At 41.7% G+C, this 22,967-nt stretch overlaps 1 protein-coding gene and 1 long non-coding RNA gene across 6 annotated transcripts in view; one reads left to right on the top strand and one right to left on the bottom strand.

Annotated features, from left to right (window-relative positions):
- LOC121500135 overlaps positions 1 to 6,522 on the top strand; it is a 14,690-nt gene extending 8,168 nt beyond the window's left edge. Inside the window, exons 2-4 of the long non-coding RNA XR_005990311.1 lie at positions 1,495 to 1,663; positions 1,851 to 2,208; positions 5,662 to 6,522. This is a non-coding gene — a long non-coding RNA (uncharacterized LOC121500135). The remainder of the gene's footprint in view (positions 1 to 1,494; positions 1,664 to 1,850; positions 2,209 to 5,661) is intronic.
- The window catches only part of DDX19B (DEAD-box helicase 19B), a 24,130-nt gene extending 1,258 nt beyond the window's left edge, over positions 1 to 22,872 (bottom strand). The window contains exons 1-11 of one of the 5 annotated variants that reach the window (XM_041771596.1): positions 18,101 to 18,320; positions 11,047 to 11,095; positions 10,171 to 10,224; positions 9,139 to 9,274; positions 8,761 to 8,853; positions 5,642 to 5,744; positions 5,079 to 5,193; positions 1,994 to 2,171; positions 1,408 to 1,645; positions 705 to 867; positions 65 to 256 (exon numbers count right to left, since the gene is read on the bottom strand). In XM_041771596.1, coding sequence (XP_041627530.1) covers positions 65 to 256; positions 705 to 867; positions 1,408 to 1,645; positions 1,994 to 2,171; positions 5,079 to 5,193; positions 5,642 to 5,744; positions 8,761 to 8,853; positions 9,139 to 9,274; positions 10,171 to 10,224; positions 11,047 to 11,095; positions 18,101 to 18,274 — 1,495 coding nt within the window. In that variant the 5' untranslated portion in view covers positions 18,275 to 18,320. Of the gene's footprint in view, positions 1 to 64; positions 257 to 704; positions 868 to 1,407; positions 1,646 to 1,993; positions 2,172 to 5,078; positions 5,194 to 5,641; positions 5,745 to 8,760; positions 8,854 to 9,138; positions 9,275 to 10,170; positions 10,225 to 11,046; positions 11,096 to 18,100; positions 18,321 to 22,701 lie in introns of those variants that run through there. The other 4 variants (XM_041771597.1, XM_041771599.1, XM_041771598.1 and 1 more) reach the window with 4 other exon arrangements.
- Between the last annotated feature and the right edge of the window lie 95 nt (positions 22,873 to 22,967).

Raw genomic sequence — 22,967 nt, 5'->3', positions numbered from 1 at the left:
CCCCCTCCCTTGGACTCGCCCCTGTAAGGAGAGGGCACCAGCAGAGACACTCCCAGGCACTCACTAAAATGCTCCTGGATTCTGTTGAGGATGTTCATGCTGTGCTTGCTGTCAACCATGTTCACTGCCAGGCCCCTCTTGCCAAAGCGGCCCGTGCGCCCGATCCTGTGCAGGTAGGTCTCGTTGTCCGGGTTCCCATCCTTGTCCACGGGAAGGTCAAAGTTGATGACGACAGAAACCTGCTCGACATCAATACCTGCATGAAAGAGGTGGACAGGTCAGGAAGGGAGACAAAAATCACCAGCAGCCGAGCAAGGCCAACATACACCAGCTTCACTTGGAAGAAGAGTCGGGCAGGTTGGCTCTGGGATTTGGGGCCAAGGGGCACCTAGCAGAATCCAGAGGGAAAAACAACTTTGGCAGGGTGCCAACAGAATTAGGACATCAGTAATGCAGCCAGAACCTCACTGGGGGCCCCAAAGAGAAGGTGCCCTTCTGGACCAGTGAGGTGCCTGTCCCTGTCCTTCCACCACATCAGGGCCCCTGGCTTCTGTGACGGTTCTCATCTGCTGGGGGAATCCAGTCTCTCCCAGGAAAGAATGCCAACACCAAGCCCATGTGGACTCACCCCGAACCGGCAGAGCGCCCCATACAGGAGGACTTCCCTTGCTACCCAGGGCCTGGCGGACAGATTCTCTGCTCACCGCGGGCACACACGTTGGTGGTCACCAGCACCTTCTCCTTGCCCTCTCGGAAGCGCTCAATCACCGCAGCCCTCTGCTCCACCATCATTTCGCCACTCAGCAGGGCCACCTGGTGGCCTTCTTTTGAGAGCTCTGCTGCCAGCCAGCTAGCTGTTTTGCGGGTCTGGAGTGAACAGAATGGTTTTAAATGAAGATACCTGTTAAAAAAAAAAAAGATAACCTGCAAAAAAGTGGCTTGTTGCCATTAAAATACATGAAGACCTGCTGAGTTCAGTCAACAGGATAGGCTTACCAATTTCACAAATAATTTTAGCCAAGTGAAAAATTTTTTTGGATGAATTACTTAAATCATCTTAGCATTCAGCAAAGAAGAGTGGTGTGATCCAAAGATCTTCATTCCCAAATAGTCTATATTCTTAATGTTTTATTTCATTGGATGTTATTAAGAGTTTTTTCCAAGTAATCTCTAAGAACCAAAGAAGACCAACCAAAGAAGGTATAGTTCTTCACAATCTTTCCCTAACTTATTACAGTCTGAGGAGAATATTCCCTGGGGCAGGTGGAGGTGATTCATTTCCTTTCTGGCCACACCGGGCCCCTGGTCCTCCTCAGCACCCAGTTGGAGTTAGCTGTGTGGAGGGTCAGGCACCTCCTCCAGGGCAGCTCCTCCCCCAGCAGGCCTGCTGCTGCCACTGCTACTCACATGGCAGAAGATCATGGCCTGAGCGATGGTGATGGCCCCGTAGAGGTTACACAGGGCTTGGAACTTCTCATCTCTGTTATTGCACAGGACGTAATACTGCTTGATGGTGTCCAGTGTCTCCTCTTCACGCTTGAGTTTGATAATGTTTGGATCTGGGACCACTTTCTGGGCAAATTTCCATACAGAGTCTTCGAAGGTGGCAGAGAAAAGCAGCATCTGGCAGTCCTTGGGCAGCATCCTGCAAGGGAAGACCCAGGTATGTGGCATGATCCCGAGTCTTTCCCTGGAAGGAACAGAAGACAGCTGCCCCGGGCTTGGGTGATCCACATGCCCAGGAGAGTGGCAGAAGGGGGAGGAGAACAGCAGGGAGGAGGCGAGAGCAGCCATGGGGCAGGGATGGGGCTGGTGTTAAGATTCCCTAAATCTCCTTCCTCAACCCACAGTCAGTGCTGACGAGGATATGGCCCATCAAACAAACGCTTCTGGAAGTACAAAAGTAAAGAACCTAAAGAGGTGTTTGAAGTAAAAGGAGAAGATGCTGCAGATCAGGAAGCTGAGAAGTTCCTCTTGGCCCTAGAGTTCCTACCTCTGAATGCGGATGCTCTGATCTTGGTGGCCCTGAGTAGCTATCATCACGTCAGCCTCATCCAGAACAAACACCTTGATCTTCTTGGGGTCAATGAACTTGAGCTTGGAGCACCAGTCCAGAACAGTCCCAGGGGTGCCAATGACAATGTGCTCACTGATCTTCTGACCTCTTTCCACTGTGGAGACAAGACGTTTTCTGTGGGTATTTCCATGGTAAGTTCAGCTTTCCTCTCTGAGAAAACCTAAAGGCATGATGTATTTTAATGCAATTGTTTGATGTTTGCATTAATATCTTAAGGAAAGGTTATATCACTATAGTATTTAATAATGCTGAAAAGATAAAATAAGGATAAAAACAGTGACAAGATGAAAGTCTCTTCAGTAGCGTTCTTGTCCATTCTCTGTAGTCCTCCCCTTTATTTCTTCTCTGGCAACAGCATTCCCCCAGCCCAGGATTGCACTTCCTCACAAGCAGACTTCCACTGCTCTTTCTGGTGCACTCTGCCCCTCAGCTACCCTAGTATCTACATCAAACTAGTCGGTTGCCTTGATGTACTCCCTGCCCAGGTCAGAAAATAGGATTCATCATGAATGGCTTTGCTTTCTCCAAGAAACACCTACTGCCTCTCCTAGATGAAGTGCTTCCCTAGACAAGGCCTGGCGAGCTATGGCACATTCTTGACCATGTACAGTCTGAAGCTGAGATTTGGCTTTTCATTTTTAATTAGATGGCACTTATACATTGAATTTAAGTCCTTTAATTACAACCTTGACCTGACATACACAAGCTCCCTGTAATCACTGCCAAAAGTTTGCCCAAATATAAATGTTGACTCAGTTCAAAGCCAATAAATGCTGCTGCTTCTGTTAATCCAATTACTGCCTTCCACAAAAGTTGCATTCTAACTTCAACCCAAACTGCAAAATTTTAAATGTCTTATGATCATCTTCCACTAAGTTTTATAATCTTACTTTTTAGAAGCAACTTCAAGTTGGTATTAGGACATTATATGCTGAGTGGATTTCTGAGAGTCATAGTTACAGGTTTGTGTTAAAACATTCATAGCCAAACTCTCAACAACACTTTTTAAATATTGTTAATTTGTTGCAAAACAGAAGTAGGAAAGGTGAATAAAGAAAAAAGAATAATACAAATAAGCTTAGTGAAAAAAAAAACAGGCAAAATATTTTTTTTCTTTTAAATTTTTATTTATTTATGATAGTCACACACAGAGAGAGGCAGAGACATAGGCAGAGGGAGAAGCAGACTCCATGCACCGGGAGCCCGATGTGGGATTCGATCCCGGGTCTCCAGGATCGCGCCCTGGGCCAAAGGCAGGCGCTAAACCCCTGTGCCACCCAGGGATCCCTAGGCGAAATCTTAAATACAAAGAACAAACATGTCTGCCAGAGGGGAGGTAGGTTGGGTGGGGTGAAATAAAGGGGATTATTCTTTACATTTATTACACTTACTTTGATGAGAAAAATATAGAACTGCTGAATCACTGTATAGCTAAAATTAATAAAACACTGTATGTTAATTATAATTTAAAAAAATTAGATGCCAGAGTTATGAATATTCTAGAACATTTTTGTTCTAATTAACATTAAAAAGAAATCAGGCAATTAAATTCAGAATGTATAGCATTTTATAAGCAACTGATTTGGCTTGTTTAAATCTTTTTTTTTTTTAAGATTTTTAATTTATTCATGAGAGACACACAGAAAGAGGCAGAGATACAGGCAGAGGGAGAAGCAGGCTCCATCCAGCGAGCCCGATGTGGACTCAATCCCAGGTCTCCAGGATCACGCCCAGGGCTGAAGGCGGCACTAAACCACTGAGCCACCCAGGCTGCCCTGATTTGGCCTGTTTAAAGTCAAATGTACTAGGGAGAAGAGAAGGTGAAGGAACTATTCTAATTTTTTTTTTTTTAAGATTTTATTTATTTATTCATGAGAGAGAGAGAGAGAGGCAGAGACACAGGCAGAGGGAGAAGCAGGCTCCACGCAGGGAGCCTGACATGGGACTCAATCCTGGACTCCTGGATTACGCCCTGGGTCGAAGGCAGGCACTAAACTGCTGAACCACCCAGGGATCCCCGGAACTATTCTAAATTTAAAGACAATACCAAATGCATTGCATACACACCAATTTGTTGTTGGTTCAAAAATAGCCATAAAGAGTATGGGACTTTTGGGACTATGGGGGAAAAATAAAAATGGATACTAGTTATTAGAGAATCTGTTAATTTTCTTGGCTGTGATAAGGATTTTGTGGGTTATGTTGAAGGATGTCCTTACAAGATGCATGCTAAAGTATTTATTAAAAAAAAAGTTTGGGGCGGGGGCAGCCCGGGTGGCTCAGCAGTTTGGTGCTGCCTTTGGTCCAAGGCCTGATCCTGGAGACCTGGGATTGAGTCCCACATCGGGCTCCCTGCAGGGGGCCTGCTTCTCCCTCTGCCTGTGTTTCTGCCTCTTTCTTTCTCTGTGTATCTTTCATGAATAGGTAAAATCTTAAAAAAAAATTTTTTTTTAAATTGTTTAAGTAGGCTCCATGCCCATTGTGGAGACCAAGGGCTTGAACTCAAGGCCCTGAGATGAAGACCTGAGCTGAGGGCAGCCCCGGTGGCCCAGCGGTTTGGCGCTGCCTTCGGCCTGGGGTGTGATCCTGGAGACCCGGGATCGAGTCCCGCGTCGGGCTCCCTGCATGGAGCCTGCTTCTCTACCTGTGTCTCTGCCTCTCTCTCTCTCTGTCATGAATAAATAAATAAAATCTTAAAAAAAAAAAAAAAAGACCTGAGCTGAAATCAAGGGTCGTCAGATGCTTAACTGACTGAGCCATGGTAAAGTATTTAGGAGTAAAGATCCACAGTGTCTGTAATTTACTTCCAAATGGTTCCCTCAAGACACATACACACTTCTACAGATAGAGCAAATCTGGCAAAATGTTAAATTTTCAAATCTAGGTGAAGGGCACATGTTCTTTTTTTTTTTTTTTTTAATTTCAACTACTGTGGAGGTTTTGAAATTTTTAAAATACAAGTTGTTAGCTTAATGAATTCAGATCACATATTCATACTCACGTTTATTGCCTCGGACAGCATAAGCTAGCTTCAGTTCAGGGTAAAATTTGCCCATCTGTTCAATCACTTTTCCCGTTTGAAGTGCGAGCTCATAAGTTGGGGAGAGGCACAGACACTGGCAGGGAAAGAGTGCAGAGTGAGATCTCAAGGTGGGTGGGAATTACTATCAGGACTTGTATGTAAATTAAAGTGCATGCCATTTGATTCTTTATGCTGCAAATTGTAAGTTAGAATTCTTAAGGGTTAAAACTCTGGCTGGGTAAAGACACTTGTAAATAGCCGTTGGCCACAAGAGTACAAAAACCCACATGTGAGGAAGGATCTGAAATTCTAGGTGGAGGTTAGCTTCCTTTTCACTTAGAAAGTTCTCAGCATTATCTCAGAACTGGCAAACCATGGAAAGGGAACAGGATGTATGTTGCTACTAGAGGGTCAACCATATTGTTTGGGCTCAACAAGGGGTCTAGCTTATGTAAAAAGTAATATGCATCTTGGCTTTTAATCCAGAAAATGTAATTTCTAGCTACACGTTAGCAGAAAATCCAAATTTACCAAGCCCTTACCTGGGGATATCTGTTTGCAGGTTCTACTTGGCTGAGCATGGCCAACACAAAGGCAGCTGTTTTACCAGTGCCAGACTGAGACTGGGCAATTAAGTTCTGTGGACTGCACAAGAAAAAAAATGGTTTAGGAGCTTAAATCTCAAGTATCCTTTTAGTTAATAATAGTGAAGAATAAAGCTTAGTTTATGTAAGGAAGCTTTGATTTCTACAGTAAAGTTACAAAGGGTAGCCCCACAAACACAGAGCACCAGAAAGAGGACTGTGGTGGGATTTAAAGCACTCCCTATCTTTTATTCTTGACTCAGCAGCCAGTGATTCTTTTTAAAATGTAAGTCAGCTCATGTCACTCCTCTGCTCAAAAGCCTTCCAGTCACTCCCCATTTCATTCAGATTAAAAGTGAAAATCCTTCTGCTGTACAAAGTCCTACCTGACCTGGCTCCCTCGTAGTACTCTGTTCTGACCTCCTACTAGCTACTCGCTTAACCACCCCACCACAAAGGCCTTGGTGCTGCCCCAAAGGCATGCCAGCCATGCCCCTGTCCTAGGGTTTCTGCACTTGGCTTGTACTCTGCTGGGATAACTGTCCGCAAATGATATGTCAACTAACTCCTCTCCTCCAAGGCTTTGCTCACACATCACCTTTGAAATGCCTTAAGAAATGATGTATTGGTGGATTGATATGTGATAAAGTATAGAATAGTGTTATTGATACCATTTAGATGGTGGGCATATGGATGTTCACTATAAGATCCTTTCAACTTTGGGGTGCCTGGGTGGGTTAGTTAGTGAAGCAGAATCTGACTCTTGATTTCAGCTCAGGTTATGATCTCAGGGTTGTGACATTGAGTCCTTGGTGGGGCTCTGTGCTGGGTGTGGAGCCTGCTTAATATTTTCTCTCTCTCCCTCTCTCCCCCTCCCCAAGTTCTGTCTCAAAAAAAAAAAAAAAAAATCCTGGGATGCCTGGGTGGTTCAGTGGTTAAGCCTCTGCCTTCGGCTCAGTGTGTGATCTTGGAGTCCCAGGATCAAGTCCCGCATTGGGCTCCCTGCATGGAGCCTGCTTCTCCCTCTGCCTGTGTCTCCGCCTCTTTCTCTGTGTGTCTCTCATGAATAAATAAAATTCTTAAAAAAAAAAAAAAATCCTTTCAACTTCGTTGTTTGACAAATTTCATTATATAATGTTGGGGGAAAATTGCAGTCAGTTCCCTTGGTATTCCTGATCTCCCGTATTCTGCTGTTTTCTCATTAGCATTTATCACCTTTTTAATTAAAAAATTTTTTATCACCTTTTTTAAAAACAGCTTTTTTAAGTGTACATTTCAGTGGCATTAATTACATTTGCAACTTAGTATCTTTTAACACTATATACTATTGCTGATATATCCAAGTGCCTAGAATAGGATCTGTTATATACCTGCACGCAATATATATTTATTAATGGAGAAAGGTACTAGATAATTCAGATCTCTTCTAATATTGATGATTTAAAAACTGAGCACCTATGAAAGCATTAAGATCTATAAATACAAGGGATCCCTGGGTGGCGCAGCGGTTTGGCGCCTGCCTTTGGCCCAGGGCGCGATCCTGGAGACCCGGGATCGAATCCCACATCAGGCTCCCGGCGCATGGAGCCTGCTTCTCCCTCTGCCTGTGTCTCTGCCTCTCTCTCTTTCTCTCTGTATGACTATCATAAATAAATAAAATTAAAAAAAAAAAAAAAAAAAAGATCTATAAATACAAGGGATCCCTGGGTGGCGCAGCGGTTTGGCGCCTGCCTTTGGCCCAGGGCGCGATCCTGGAGACCCGGGACCGAATCCCACATCGGGCTCCCGGTGCATGGAGCCTGCTTCTCCCTCTGCCTGTGTCTCTGCCTCTCTCTCTCTCTCTCTCTGTGACTATCATAAAAAAAAAAAAAAAAAAAAAAAAAAAAAAAAAAAAAAAAAAAGATCTATAAATACAAATGACCAACATGAAACAAATTTTCCATTATGCATCCCTAAGTATGTTTAAAGTGTCAAGCTAAAAAGAGACATTATTTATCATGAAAATAGTCACTATTATGACACAGAACAAAGAAAATATCTATTTTTAGGCTATATGAAAAGAGTTTCAGGATTTAGAATTATATGCAGTACAGTTCTATATAATCCTATATAACAGAGGGACCAATTTTTTTTTTTTTTTAAGATTTTATTCATTCATGAGAGACACAGGGGGGGGGGGGGGGTGTAGGGACACAGGCAGAGGAAGAAGCAGGCTCCATGCAGGAAGCCTGATATGGGACTCGATCTCAGGACTCCAGGATCACACCCTGAGCTGAAGGCAGATGCAGCTAAACCGCTGAGCCACCCAGGCATTCCCAGAGGGACCAATTTTTATAAAAAGTTCCGTATACTCTTGGATCTTGTTGCTCAAAATGTGGTCTGAAACTAGCAGCATGAGCATCACTTAGAAGCTTCTCAGAGGGCAGCCCGGGTGGCTCAGCGGTTTAGTGCCACCTTCAACCCAGGGCGTGATCCTGGAGACCCAGGATCGAGTCCCACCCACATCAGGTTCCCTGCAGGGAGCCTGCTTCTCCCTCTGCCTGTGTCTTTGCCTCTCTCTCTGTGTGTCTCCCATGAATAAACAAAATCTTTTTTTAAAAAAGATTTTATATGGTTCTATTTTTTAGAAAAGGTATAAATATGTGAGTTTATGTAAAAAAAAAAGTCTAGAAGTCTCTAAATGTTAATATAGTGCATGGGGGAAGATTACAATTTTTCTTATTTTTATTTTCTATTTATTTATTTATTTATTTATTTATTTATTTATTTATTTATTTATTTATTTATTTATAAAGATTTATTTATTTATTCATTCAGAGAGAGCGAGAGAGAGGCAGAGACACAGGCAGAGGGAGAAGCAGGCCTCATGCAGGAAGCCCGATGCGGGACTCGATCCCGGGTCTCTAGGATCACACGCCAGGCTGCAGGTGGCACTAAACCACTGCACCACCGGGGCTGCCCTATTTTCTAACTTTTTATAAATAAGTATGTATTACTAGTATAGTTTTTTTTTTTAAATAATAGAAGTTTTAAAAAATGGAAAATTAAAAAGGACAGAGTTGTATCAGGACACATACGGCTCAGCAAGCATCAAAGGCAGTGCGTTCTCTTGTATCTTGGATGGACGGTTGAAGCCCATGGCATAGACTCCCTGGAGAAGCTGTGGTTTCCTAGGAAAACAGTTAAAGATGAAAGTTGCCGTCTCTTTGGTTGAGGAAGGATGCCAAAGTCTAAAGGATTTTTTCTTTGTTACTGTTGTTACACAGTTTATTTACAACTAATGCTTGAATTGCACGTTTAGCACAATTCATATTACCTGGAAATTTTATGTTATAGCCCCCAGCACCTAAATTCTTTGATTAAAATTGTGTTAGCTAAAAAAGTTCTGCTGTAATGAAAAAAATAGGCCTAGGGGTCTCTAACACAAAGGGAAGAATCAGAAAGTAAACACTCACAGCCGAAGCTCCTCAAAGGACTTCACGGAGTAGAGTGGGGAGTTTGGATCCCGCTGCAGGACTTCCACCTGGTTTGTGTTATCCACAAGGTTGCTTCTGATCAGCTTGTTAAGTAAGGACTGGGCAGCTCTGTCCTCTGTCATGAAGAAGAAAGCAAAGAATTTTAAAAGGCCATGAAATCCACCATGAACTCATCTGAATTCGCTTGTTCATTGGCACTTTAGCATTAACATATATTTATATTAGGACTTCTAATTCAAGATATATCATAGTTTTGATTCATAAATTATTTTTAAGATTTTATTTAGTTATTCATGAGAGACACAGACATAGGCAGAGGGAGAAGAGGCTCCATACAGGGAGCCCAATGTGGGACTCAATCCCAGGACTGCAGGATCATGCCCTGAGCCAAAGGCAGACGCTCAACCGCTGAGCCACCCAGGTGTCCCTTGATTTATAAATAGAATCAAAATTGCTTTATTAAAGAGGAAGCTTTTGAAACTGATACCATACATTTGGGCCTTATATTCCTCTATAGGACTGTTCCAATCAACCATCCTTCCAGAGATTATCTACTCTTCCTATGTAAGCCCGAGTATTTACTCCCCAATTTGTGCTCAATGGAAAATTAAAAATTATTAGCTTGGCTAACACATCATAATGATGAAAAAAAAAACAGAAATTAACAAAGTTCTTATCTTAATATCATATAAGCAGTCTATATATTGTTATGTGTTTAATGTGTACAAATAGCATTAACTTTATTAGACAATGGAGATGCAACTTAAAATTTCTTTTATAGTGTCCTGTACAAGATCATTCAGGGCATATTTTATGCTGCTACTGAAGTTCGTAAGTTCAAAATAAAATTTCTCTAAAATGTAAACAATGCGAATTCCACCACCAACTATGTTGAGCATTTATTAGCACTATGACTCCCTTTAAAGCCAAGCCAGGTTAGGTATAAAAACGAAGCCTTGTAATAATCTATTAAGACTGTAGAACCTCGTGGGTATGGCTCTAGGCTATTACCTTTCTCTTCTTCATCTGCCTTCTCTGTATTAGCATTGGTCTTGACAACAGCACCTTTATCAGACAAAAAGCGGCCGCTGTTATTCAATATCACATCCCATACCCAACAGCTGAGACAATTCAAATTCTATGAGACACTAGAAATGTAAAGGCTGGGGAACAGAAAAATAAATGAGGAAACCAAGCCACAGATAAAGCATTTTATTGTTCTTAAATAAACAAAAGTGTGAAACAATGTTGCTTATATTTTAGTTCTTTCCTATTCTGAGTCTCTCATACATTCCCTCATAGCATCAATATTTCTGAAATGTTACAGAAAGATGATTACAGCAGGCAATGCTCACAAACCACCTTGATGCTCAACAGAGGAATATCTATGCAAACCACATATCAGTATATTACACTATAAAGTCATTAAGATTCTAGGAGTATAAATTGTTAAAAGAAATGTACAAACAACTTGTAGGTAAGAAAAAATTATAGAAAAAGACTGTAAATGAATTTGAAATGAGGTAAATTTTACTATTCTCCCCACCACCAATAATATTAAGTGTATCAACAAAAATTTAATGGAAATCTTGGATTTGGGGTAGATACGACTTCAGAATAATAGGTTAACTCTCAGGTTGCTCATACTTTGTCTATTGTATATTTTCATGGTCAGCAATAAATTTGGTAACTTATAAGTCAGATAGGCATCCTCATGCTTATTTTTAAGCACAACACAAAGCAAAACAATCCAGTTTAGTTCCCAAATCAAATGACTGCCAGTATCTGCCAGCCCCTTGCATGGTACATGTATAATTTTTTTTCCAGTTACTATGTCAAAGAAGAAATACTAAAATCACATTTGTTTCCAAACTAGCTTTTACTCACCATTGGCATCTGGTTTGATTTTCTCTTCCTTAAGATGCAAGTTGCTCAACTAAATGGAGAATATGGGGGGAGGAGGGGAAAGTGTCAGGAAATCACTTAAAATATTTTGAATCACAGAGCCTCCCCAGTGAAGCTGGGGAGAAATGAGCCACTCTCAAGACCTACTCATTAAATTGTTCTGCTGGGCTCTTTTTGTTGACTAAATGTTTTCAGTGAGAATAAACAAAAATTTCCCATAAACATAGCAGTAGAAAAAATTGGTTACACAATGGCTCAAAATTCATACTTCCTAATTACAGTCCCTAGAGAAAATTATAATTTATGTGTTTGCTTAATGCCCTGATTACAAAGACTCTCTCAGTTGAATACCATTTGTCATTCTCTCATATTCCAACAACAGGAAATTTTACAAGATATGGGAAAACGCCAGACAGAGAACGTCGAGGTGGGAGGGCTGCAACGAAAAGCATCTACGGGTAGGAATCAGTTATGCTGCACAATATATTTGAGCCACAGGACCACAACATGACATGCACACTCACACACTGCCTTGTTTTGATAGAAGTCTAATATTTTTAACTGAGAACAGCCTGGAGCATGTGGCACACTGTAATCAAAATACCCAGCAATCTGAAGTAGGAATACAAAGGAAGGGACAGAGCAAAGAGACATTTCAAAGAAAGAATTATTAGGACTTTGATCAAACACTGTTAGACATATCCTGGTGGGACTTATCTCCTGTATTAGAATAAAAATACCCTTTTATTTGTCAATTATACCTCATTAAAGCTGGGGGGGGGGATTATACCTTAAAGATAGGAATTTTTAAATTTTTGGGTCTAGCACAAAGGTACTCTAATCACAAAATACTAAGTGGAGCTTAGGACATCATCTGGTGAAGGGTAAGAATGAAAATGGCTATTTCTTAAAGCACACCCACACTGGTTCTTTATGTTTTGAGGTTCATTCTCTCTTTCCTCTTAAGTCCAAGAAAGGGAAAAGGCAACATTTGAAACAAATGTTTTAATGGGTGATTAGTTGGGATGGAGGAACTGCATTTCTATTGCCGGAAACAAAAGGGAGTTTCTGGTATCTCTGCTTTGATGTTAGGAGGGAGAAGTAGGGCTTAACATACTGGAGAGACTGGCAAGAAAGGAAATTGGCAAAAAAGGAAATCCTCTTAATGCAGCAAAAATCCTTCATTAATTCACAGGAGAGCAAACACACTAACAGACAATGAATATGAAGTGACGAGCGCAGTGCATGACATACAGCAGGTGTTCAGTGTATTTTAGTCTTCTCTAAAGCACTTGTCCGCATCCTACCAACAAACCTTGTTTAAATGTAGTATCCAGGTCTATTGAGAGGGAGAGGGGGAGAGACAGAGAGGGAGATAGACAAACATATAGAAAGACTGCCTGACTTACTTGCAATATTTACAACAGTAAGGTTAATAGTATTCATTCCTAGGGTGGTAACTGCTAGCTAAAACAAATGATAGGGCTGAGGCATAAATGAGTTACAAACACCTATTAATTTAAAGCATTTTAATAATCAATGATTAAAAGGGCAAACCATTCTTTTGTCGATATATTGTTCAAATTGAAGTTATCAGAGTAAAGTAATAACTAAAATAACTAAAATGCAATATGTAGTAAAAAGCTGGTAGCAACAATGTAAGTGAAACCAATAGATGTTTTGATTACAATGTATCAGGATTCTGGAGAGGTTCCAGCAGAATCTAAAAAAAAACTCAGCCCTCTCTTGGCTATAAGGATCTCAAAGCCTATAAAGCAAAGACAGTGAAGTTTGTATTACCGAGTACAGTGTCAGTGAACTGAACGCTGAAACTTCGACTGAAAGTACAGTTAGGTTAGATAACCTTTATTTGCTTGGATGAAAAAGGAGAAACCAATTTTTCTTGCAGCTTCATTGGAAACCATTTTGAAATTAACCAAAGGGCAAAAAAGCAAAAACATCCACTTTGTAATATCCACATTCTTTCAATGCCTTTTAATATTTTAGCTTTTAAGATATATTAAAGATAAAATAATTGAAAGCTCTACAGTTACACACTGCATTTTGCTCAAAACCTACTTGAGAAAGGATTCTTGAGACATAAAAGATTTAATGGTAAGTGAACTATATGGAATAGGGGTTCTTAGGCAAAATGGAGAAGTAGACTTTGGAAAAGTCTAAATTAAAAAATCACCAACAGTGCTTCTCCCTCTGCCTGTGTCTCTGCCTCTCTCTCTCTCTTTCTCCCTCTCTCTCTGTCTTTAATGAATAAATAAATAAAATCTTAAAAAAAAAGGGGGGGGGGCAGCCAGGGTGGCTCGGCAGTTTAGCACCGCCTTCAGCCCAGGGCGTGATCCTGGAGACCAGGGATCGAGTCCCAAGTCCGGCTCCCTGCATGGAGCCTGCTTCTCCCCCTGCCTGTGTCTCTGCCTCTCTCTCTCTCTCTCTCTCTTTCATGAATAAATAAATAAAATCTTAAAAACAAAATCACCAACAGAACAGAGGGCAACAAAGAGAGGAGCACTGGAGAACGAGGAAATAAATATAAATGAAATCTAGTATTTTCTTAAATGAATAAGGAATGAAGCTTAATAAATATTTAAAATGTAGTAAATTTGCACCACACACATTACTGTCACCTATGTCACACAATCTCTGTGGGTATCCTCAGTGAGAGTTACATAAAGCAGAGGCTAATAGAGGCATCTTTACCCAATTTGCTCAGTTTTGGAATACTGTGATCTAATTTACATGTGCATGTGTTAAGTATATGCACAAATCTTATCCAGGTTCAACTATCTAATCCGTAAAACATGGACAAGTAATTTATTTATTTATTTATTTATTTATTTATTTATTTATTTTTTTATGATAGTCACAGAGAGAGAGAGAGAGAGAGAGGCGCAGAGACACAGGCAGAGGGAGAAGCAGGCTCCATGCACCGGGAGCCTGATGTGGGATTCGATCCCGGGTCTCCAGGATCGCGCCCTGGGCCAAAGGCAGGCGCCAAACCGCTGCGCCACCCAGGGATCCCTGGACAAGTAATTTAAAAGATTTCTGCAAAGAAACTGTGGATTACAGATAACTATTACTTATGTAGCACTTATAACAATTATGTCCATAACTCAATGAGGTAAGTATTATGATTATCTCCATTTTACAGATAAGGAAACCGAGGCATAGAAAGGTCAAGCAATGTGCCAAAAGTTATATAACTAGTAAGTGATGGACCTAGAATACAAATCCTAGACCATCTGGCTATAAAGGTTAAGGTTTTAACCTCTACATGATGGTGCTTGTCATAGATAATACTAATCTCATAGAACATAGTAATTTTAAGGATGATATAATGGTGCAACCACTTTGGAAAAGTCTGACAATTCCTCAAAGTTAAACATAGAGTTATTATATAATCCTGCAATGCCACTTCTAGGTGTATACCAAAGAGAACTGAAAATTTATGGGCAGCCCGGGTGGCTCAGCAGTTTAGCGCCACCTTTGGCCCAGGGCGTGATCCTGGAGACCCCGGATGGAGTCCCGCATCAGGCTCCCCACATGGAGCCTGCTTCTCCCTCGGCCTGTGTCTCTGCCTCTCTCTCTCTCTCTCTCTCTGTCATGAATAAATAGAAATATTTTAAAAATTAAAAAAAAGAAAATATATGTCCACACAAAAACCTGTACATGAATAATCACAGCAATATTATTCATAATAATGAAAAAGTAGAAAAACAAATGTTCATCAGTGGACACTGATGGATAAATAAAATGTGATATATCTAGACAAAGGAATATTACTTCGCAATATCAAGGAATCAAGTACTGATACCTACTGCAACATAGATGAACATTGAAAACATTATGCTAAGTGAAAGCAACCAGACACAACAGACCACATACTGTATGATTCTACTTATATAAAATGTTCAGAATAGGCAAATCTAAAGAGAAAACAAGCCAGCGGTTGCCAGAAAAGGAAGGGAGAAGGGAGTGACTGAAAGTTTGAGGGAACTTTTTTTTTTTTTTAAAGATTTTATTTATTTATTCATATGGGGATCCCTGGGTGGCGCAGCGGTTTGGCGCCTGCCTTTGGCCCAGGGCGCGATCCTGGAGACCCGGGATCGAATCCCACATCGGGCTCCCGGTGCATGGAGCCTGCTTCTCCCTCTGCCTATGTCTCTGCCTCTCTCTCTCTCTCTCTCTCTGTGACTATCATAAATAAATTAAAAAAAAAAATTAAATATTTATTCATATGAAAGACACAGAGAGAGAGGCAGAGGGAGAAGCAGGCTCCATGCAGGGAGCCCAATGTGGGACTCGATCCCCGGTCTCCAGGATCATGGCCTGAGCCAAAGGCAGGCGCCAAACCGCTGAGCCACCCAGGGATCCCTGAGGGAACTTTTTGAAGGTGGTGGAAAAGTTCTGTATCTTTTTTGTTGTTGTTGTTGTTCTGTATCTTGATTGTGGTGGTGGTTACACAACTGGATGCCTTAGTCAAAATTCACAGAACAAGGATGAGTTTTACACTGTGTAAATTATACCTCAATAAACTTGACTTAAAAAGTTTAGAGGGCCAGGCCAAGAGGTCCAACAGTCAAGTAGTAAGAATTCTTGAAAGAAGGCAAAGAGAAAACAGAGGAGGAGAAATCAACAATGAAATTTTTCAAGAAAATTTCTCATAACTTAAGGACAAGAATTTTCCAGATTGAAAGGACCCACCCAGGAATGCCTGGCTGGCTCAGTCAGAAGAGTATGCAACTCTTGATCTCAGGGTTGTGGATTTGAGCTCCACATTGGTTGTAGAGATTACTTAAAAATAAAATTGAAAGAAAAGAAAGGACCTATCCAGTGCCCAAAGTGGATGAAAACAGACCCATACCAGGACTCATTATCATGAGTTTTCTGTATACTGGAAACAAATAGAAGATTCTTATGGATTACAAATGAGAAAACAGGTCACATCAGGAATCAGAATGGTCTCAGACATCTCAATAACCAATAAAGAAGTCTAAAAGGCAATGAGACAATGCCTTTAAAATTTGGTAGGAAATTAATTCCCAACCTGCAGCTCTAGACTGAGCCATACCACTATCCAAGTGATAGAGCAAAATAATTATTTCCAGAAATGCAATATTATCTTAAAAAAAACTTATATACTCCAGAAAGCTGGATGGATGGTTGCACAAAATCAAGAAAGATGAAGAGAGGATACAGAAAGGAGGGGATCCAGTACAAGAGAAGAGGAGTGAATCTTCAGAATGAAGGTGAAGGGAAATCTGTCTTGTTCCTCTCCAGTCCTTGAAATGAGTTCTGCTCTAAACCTAGGGAGAACTAGTCCAGTATGAAGTAGGCCAGAAGACCTGGGGGAAATAGAATTAATAGACTTTTTTTTAAATTTAAGATTCTATAAATAAATAAATAAATAAATTCTTAGGCAGCCGAGGTGGCTCAGTGGTTTAGCACTGCCTTCAGCCCAGGGCATGATCCTGGAGACCCAGGATCGAGTCCCATGTCAGGCTCTCTGCATGGAGCCTGCTTCTCCCTCTGCTTGTGTCTCTGCACCGACCCTCCCTCCCCCGTCTCTCATGAATAAACAAATAAAATCTTTAAAAAATAATAAAAATTAAAGATTCTAGGGACGCCTGGGTGGCTCAGTAGTTGAGCATGATCCCAGGGTGCTGGGATCGGGTCCTGCATTGGGCTCCTGTGGGGAGACTGCTTCTCCCTCTCTCTATGTCTCTGCTTCTCTCCCTGTATCTCTCATGAATAAGAAATAAAATCTTTAAAAATAATAATTTTTTTGTTTATTTATGAAACAGTGGGAAGGGCCAGAGAGAGAATCTTAAGCAAACTACACACTGAGCACAGACCCCCACATGGGGCTGGATCTTACCACCTCAAGATTGTGACCTGAACTGAAATCAAGAGTCAGTTGGTTAATTGACTGAGCCACCCAGGCCCCCTGAATTAATAGAATACTTAATTTGTCTGAACATCCTGAGATAAACTAAACAATTAGCAAAGTGCTTGAGGTTGAACTGGTGATAAGTACAAAAAAAAAAAAAAAAAAACACCATGAAGCGTGTTTTTTATAAATTCCAAGGAAAAACAAAACTTTATAGGAAAGTAAAAGTATCATAAGTTACTAATAAGATAAACATGAAATGCTGATCTAACTAAAATTACAATATAATGAAAAGGTAAGGAATGGGAAGGTGTGCGTGTGTGGTGGAGAAAGGATCGAGGAAAGAATTAAAATCAGCAAATACCTAAAATTGAAAATTCAAGAACTAGCAAAACCCTGTGATTTAGAGAACAAGGAGGTCAACGATGTATATCCGTTTCAAGAGAACTATTAGTTTTTCTCTGGGAAGGAAAAATTGGTGGTGGTGGAAGCAGTTTTCAAAACTATTTGACTCTTTGAATTATGTGCATATAATTTATTATCAGTTGTATAAAAATAAGACAAAGAGTCCTTATTCTCAAGAAATTCACAGAAGTACTAACAGAAGTAGGTTCAAAGCATTATTAGAACTTAAGAGTGTTTAGGTGGAAGGAATTAATTCTACATAGTCATGTTTAAGTCATATCTTGCTTACTGTGTACAAAGCCCAGAACAAAATTAAGGTGATCAGAGAAGAGGATTTACTGACTACCGGGCCGACGGAGTCGTTCATTCATCATCAGTAAGCAAGTAAGGAAGCACACAAAGATGAGTAAGCCACAGTCCCAGAGCTCAGGAAGCTCACAATCCAGAGGTAGGGAATGACACAGGGAGATTATAATCCAAGTGGGGAGAGCGCAATCTCGATCAGTCTTGATTCCAGAAGACAGGCGGCTGGGCGCTAGATCCATGGGAGCACTCACCTGCTCTTATGTAACCCAGGAGGCGGATGGATAAACAAAGCCAGCTCAAGGTTCAGGCTCCAGCCTCACACGCATCCTATACCGTCCTGGCCAAAGCAGCGAGTGTCCTACACAAGGGTGCGCCCCGGCCAAAACTGACCCCCTGACCCATTTACGCCTGAAGCCAACTCACCGACTCAGCCGCCGCCTCCTGTTCGTCCACCGCCAGGGCCCACGAGTCGGTGGCCATGGTCCCAGGCGCCGGCGGGACGCTGGTGCTGGCAGACTCGCTGGCTGGGGCGGCGCGATCGTGGGCTCCCTGGGGTCGCAGCAAGCCCAGCTCCCGCCCCACCGAGGGAGCAGTCATTCGCTCGGGAGCTGGGGACCGGAAGCGGCGCGCCGCAGTGACGTCGGATCTGCGCCCGCCCAGCCGCCCCTCGCCCCCCGGGAGCTGCAGCTTCCGTCGCTTTCGGACCCCCGGCGCTGACCCTTGCTTAGCTCTGTCTATCCGGTGACCAGAGACGCAGACTGCCAACTGGACCTCCGGGCCACGAGCAAGACCGCATTGCGGCCCAGCGCGCTGGCACAGAAGCTCTTGGAGAGCCAATCCATCAAAACACAGAACCTTTACTAATACAGGCGTCACCAAAATGCGTATTGAGACGACCTTTTTCTCTTCAGGACAGTCATTTCAATGCCCAGGGCTTGGCAATCAGCCATGTCAAGCACCGTTTGGTTAAAAATTTGTCCTGCAGACTATGTCGGCAACACGACTTGCAGGAATTTCACTTTCAAAAATACTCAAGGAAGGTGCTAGGGAAATGTGTTCCAGGTAGAGGAGAGAAAAGGCCAGGAGGCTTGTGTCTGAAGGACACAGTTCCTGCGGGGATTGACAAGAACCAGAGATGAAGAGATTGGAGGTAGAGGCAATGGGCTATGCAAAGCAGCTTAATGAGCAAATGAATTCATTCCAGGGAACATCTTCTCCAATCCGACAGGACTTTTGGAGTTAGCTGTGCCTGGAATGGAATCCCGAGTGCTTCCATGTAAGAGTTGCGTGATTGGGAGAATTTTTTTAAAAGGAAAAAAATACCTTGGATTTTTAGAAGAGGTAAAATAATAATGTCTGACACCCGCTATCCCCTAACTGAAAACAAACAAGGTTCTCTCCCCTTGTTACTTCACTGATAAGAAGCTGGGCATTTTCCTGCAAGGTGAGAAGATGAATCCTCACTTCTCTTTGCCACTTTTCTTCAGCAAATTAATTTCAAGCAGTAGTGGGCTCTATGTGGGATTTTTACTTCAGAATATGAGTAAGAATGTTCAGGAAAGGTAAAACAGTTCCAGGCAATACTCTATTTGCCATGGCTCTTTTTCTCCTGTACTCTTGAGGGAGTTAATTTGGTGAAGATTTTTTTATTTTTTAATTTTTTGGAACCTACAGGAAGGATATGCAAAAAGAAAAAGGCAAACACACAGTGAGGGAAGCCGTGACCTACATCTCATATCAGAAGCAGCCCTGGGAATATCTTGCCAGCAAAGTTATATTGATCACAGGGCTAATGAAGGCTAAAGGCTTTTTTTTTTTTTTTAAAGTTTAATGAGGTTAAAAAGGAAATCATCCAAAGTGCAATACTGTATATAGTAAGATCCGCTTGTGAGGAGATAAAAAAAAAAAAAAAAACCCTCATGTGTTTGTAGGTACTATAGAAAATGTATGAGATACACACGAAACTGCTAACACCTGCTCCTAGTGAGGGGCTCTAGAAATCTGGGGTGGGAGAGACTTCCTTTTTGATGTGTACACTTCATCCTCTGAAATTTTCCATGTGCATGTTTTCCTTTTAAAATTGTACTTCAGACAAACAAGAAAGGGAATGAATACAATAGACATCCATAGGTTCCCACCTTAGGGTTTAAGAAAGAAAACAAGATTTGATGGAAGCTTCCTGTATGACCATCCCAAGAGACAGCAGCTCTCCTGAATTTGGTGTTTATCTTTCCCACAAACGCTTTTAGCACACGTTGCTTTCTCTATTAAAAACCCAAAACTTAATAAGCATCAGGATTCTAGGGTCTTCTATCCCCACTCAGGCACCCAGCACAATATGAGCCACCTGCTAAGAAGCGCTCTAGTTTACAAAGTGGAGCGTGGAGAGGATTCAAGGTCCTAAGAGCCCCCGGATTTGAAGGTAGCCCTCTGGATTTCCTCCCACACGACCTCGGCAGCCTCTATCTTCTCTGAAGTCATTGTTAAGTGGGTTAAGTACCCACTGCACCGCTCAGTGATTCAACAGTCACACGGTTCTGTGATATAGCAACTGGCCAATGGCAAAGGTTTGATAAATATTAGCTGTTACCACTATTCCTGCCTCTCCCCTCCAGGGATGGGGGTGAGGAAGACGCTAAAATGTGGAAAAAGGGGTCTCGTTTCTAACCTCAGAGATACTCACGTCGCCCACGGGCAGGGAAAGCGGAAAGCGCCCCAGGGCACGGCCTCGGAGGCGGCCCGCAGCCCCGGCCATCGCCCCTCAACAGCGCGGTTGCCTCCACCAACCGCCACTCACTGCCCCCGCCTCATTGGCTGGGGCCTGAAGCCGGTCCGGCCAATCAGCGGAGGGGACGACCCAGCCTCCGGCAAGTGGGCCTAGAAGCTAAAGGCTGAGTCTAGGTCAGCAAGGGGCCCTTTGCATATTGAATTTTGTCATATTTTGCTGAATATCCAGCTCTTTGCTAGACTGGAAGCTTCATGAGGGCAGGGCATTGTCTGCTTTCCTTAATATTGATCTTCAGAGACTAATGCATAATGGATACCCATTTGGTGAATGACTAGATGAGGAATGGACATCCCCCAAATATGTCAAACTTTTAAATCTATATCCTTGAACATAGGTGAAGAATTTCATTCCTAGTTTATGCCCTTTGCTACTCCAGGTGTGATGTTCCAGCAGCTGCAGCAGCAGCATAGATATCAGTACCTATGGGAGCCTATCAGAATGCAGTCTCAGGCCTCATTCCTATACCTACTAAATCAGGATCTGTATTTTAGGATACCAGGTGATTCCTTAAAAACTTATGGTCTGAAAACTATTCAATCACTCTCATTTGACCTAATAGCAAATAAATGAAAGATCTAAGTCCATTTTATAGATGATAAAAATATTTTAGGTGCCATGGGAGAATTAGGATCTAGGACTACATATTTCCAAAACTAAGTATTTAAGTTGTACTATCTTGAGCTCTGTTATCTTCCTTATGTCCCAAGAGGTTCAACCAGTGTTCTACTTCAGAGTAAGCCATGTGTATAGCACTTACTCTTACCAGCAGGCTTATAGGCTTAGCCCAGAATAAATAACTTTCCTGAAATATACAGTTTGCATGTTGTATTAAAATAGCTTTCCTTTTATTATATAGTCAACCTTATCTACAAGAGAAACATATCATAGAGAACTGGGTAATTATCAATTATTCAAATAGAATGTTTAGAAGGATGTGACATTTGGGCCTCAAGAAGGATGTGACATTTGGGCCTCAACAATTTCTCTTCATGTGTATTGACCCAGTCATTGGGTGAATGAAAAAAAAAAGGTAAATATGTCTCTAATTCTTTCATTAGTGAAGGTGCTATGCTAATGGTGACAACTCTGGCAACATAAAGTTATTGAGACTACAACCAGCATTACTTTATTTTGAAAATACAATTTGTACAATTTTGGCTTTTTATTTTAGTTGTGGCACAGGAGTCTGACCCATTTCTTGTTTAGGCTAAATGTGCTAGTTGGGGCCAATTTGCATCAGAACAAACACTGGTCTTTCTTTGCTTCATCCTTTGCTGACTTAACCTGAGTGCCTCAGTTTTCTTAGATGTTAAAAGCAGGTAATATTAGGAACTCATTATGGGATTGTTGTGAAGATCAGATCAAAAGCTTAGATCAGTGCAGTCTGCATACTAAGTATTCAACAAATGTTAGGTGGGATGATGATTAATGAGTTGGGATGAACTGAGAAGTTAGTTCAAGTGATCTTTCTTTCTTTTTTTTTACCGGCTTTTGAGCTTGATCTTTATATGTAGGATGCTCTTGTACATATAAAAGTAAAATATTTCTGCAGTATCTTTAACTCAGTTAAGACTAGCAGCACAATTTTATAGCCATATGTTTGGATATATGAATTCATGGAGATAATAGTGTAGAGGTTTGAGTATGGATTTTAAAGGCCCCTGGCTGGCTCAGCGGACAGAGCATGTGACTCTTGATCTCAAAGTAGCTGAGTTCTACATTGGGGTAGAGTTTATTTAAAAAAAAAAAAAAAAAGTATGGCTTTGGAGTTAAAAAGGCATGAGGTTGGATCACAGCTCTGCAACGTTACTCTTCCACGTGAGCTTGGGCAAGGCAGTTACCTCATCGGTAAAAAGAGATGCCAAGGCGCCTGGGTGGGCTCAGTGGTTGAACATCTGCCTTTGGCTCAGGTTGTTGGGTTTTTTTTAATAATAATTTATTTTTTATTGGTGTTCAATTTGCCACCATACAGAATAACACCCAGTGCTCATCCCGTCAAATGCCCCCCTCAGTGCCCGTCACCCCTTTGGCTCAGGTTGTGATCCCAGGGTCCTGGGACTGAGTCCCACATAGGCTCCTCGCAGGGAGCCTGCTTCTCCCTCTGCCTCTCTCATGAATAAATAAATAAAATCTTAAAAAAAAAAAAAAAGATGCCAGTTGACCTGCCTCATATGCAGTTTAAAAATTAAATGAAATAAGCCATGTGAAATGCAATGCCTCGCATATAAATACTTACTACTATTTCTCAAAGGCAAATCGAGGACCAGATGCCAACCCAATTGTCCCTCTTCGAGTAAGTCATTTCTTCCACTTGACCAAATCCAAGAAGGTCTGACAAAGACAAGGGTAACCATGGGCACAACAAATCAATCTTTGAAGTCCGCGAACCATCCTGCAACTAAAACGAACAGAACCGCATATACCAAGAGCTGTGACCTCTACCAAACACACGTCGCCGGTTACACTTATTAACCAGGTCAACTATTAACCACTTTGCAAACC

This window comes from Vulpes lagopus, chromosome 10 (assembly GCF_018345385.1).
Source record: "Vulpes lagopus strain Blue_001 chromosome 10, ASM1834538v1, whole genome shotgun sequence".
In the NCBI taxonomy this organism is placed as follows: Eukaryota; Metazoa; Chordata; class Mammalia; order Carnivora; family Canidae; genus Vulpes; species Vulpes lagopus.
Note: the sequence above shows the minus strand (reverse complement) of the source record. Positions and strands in the feature narration are given on the sequence as shown.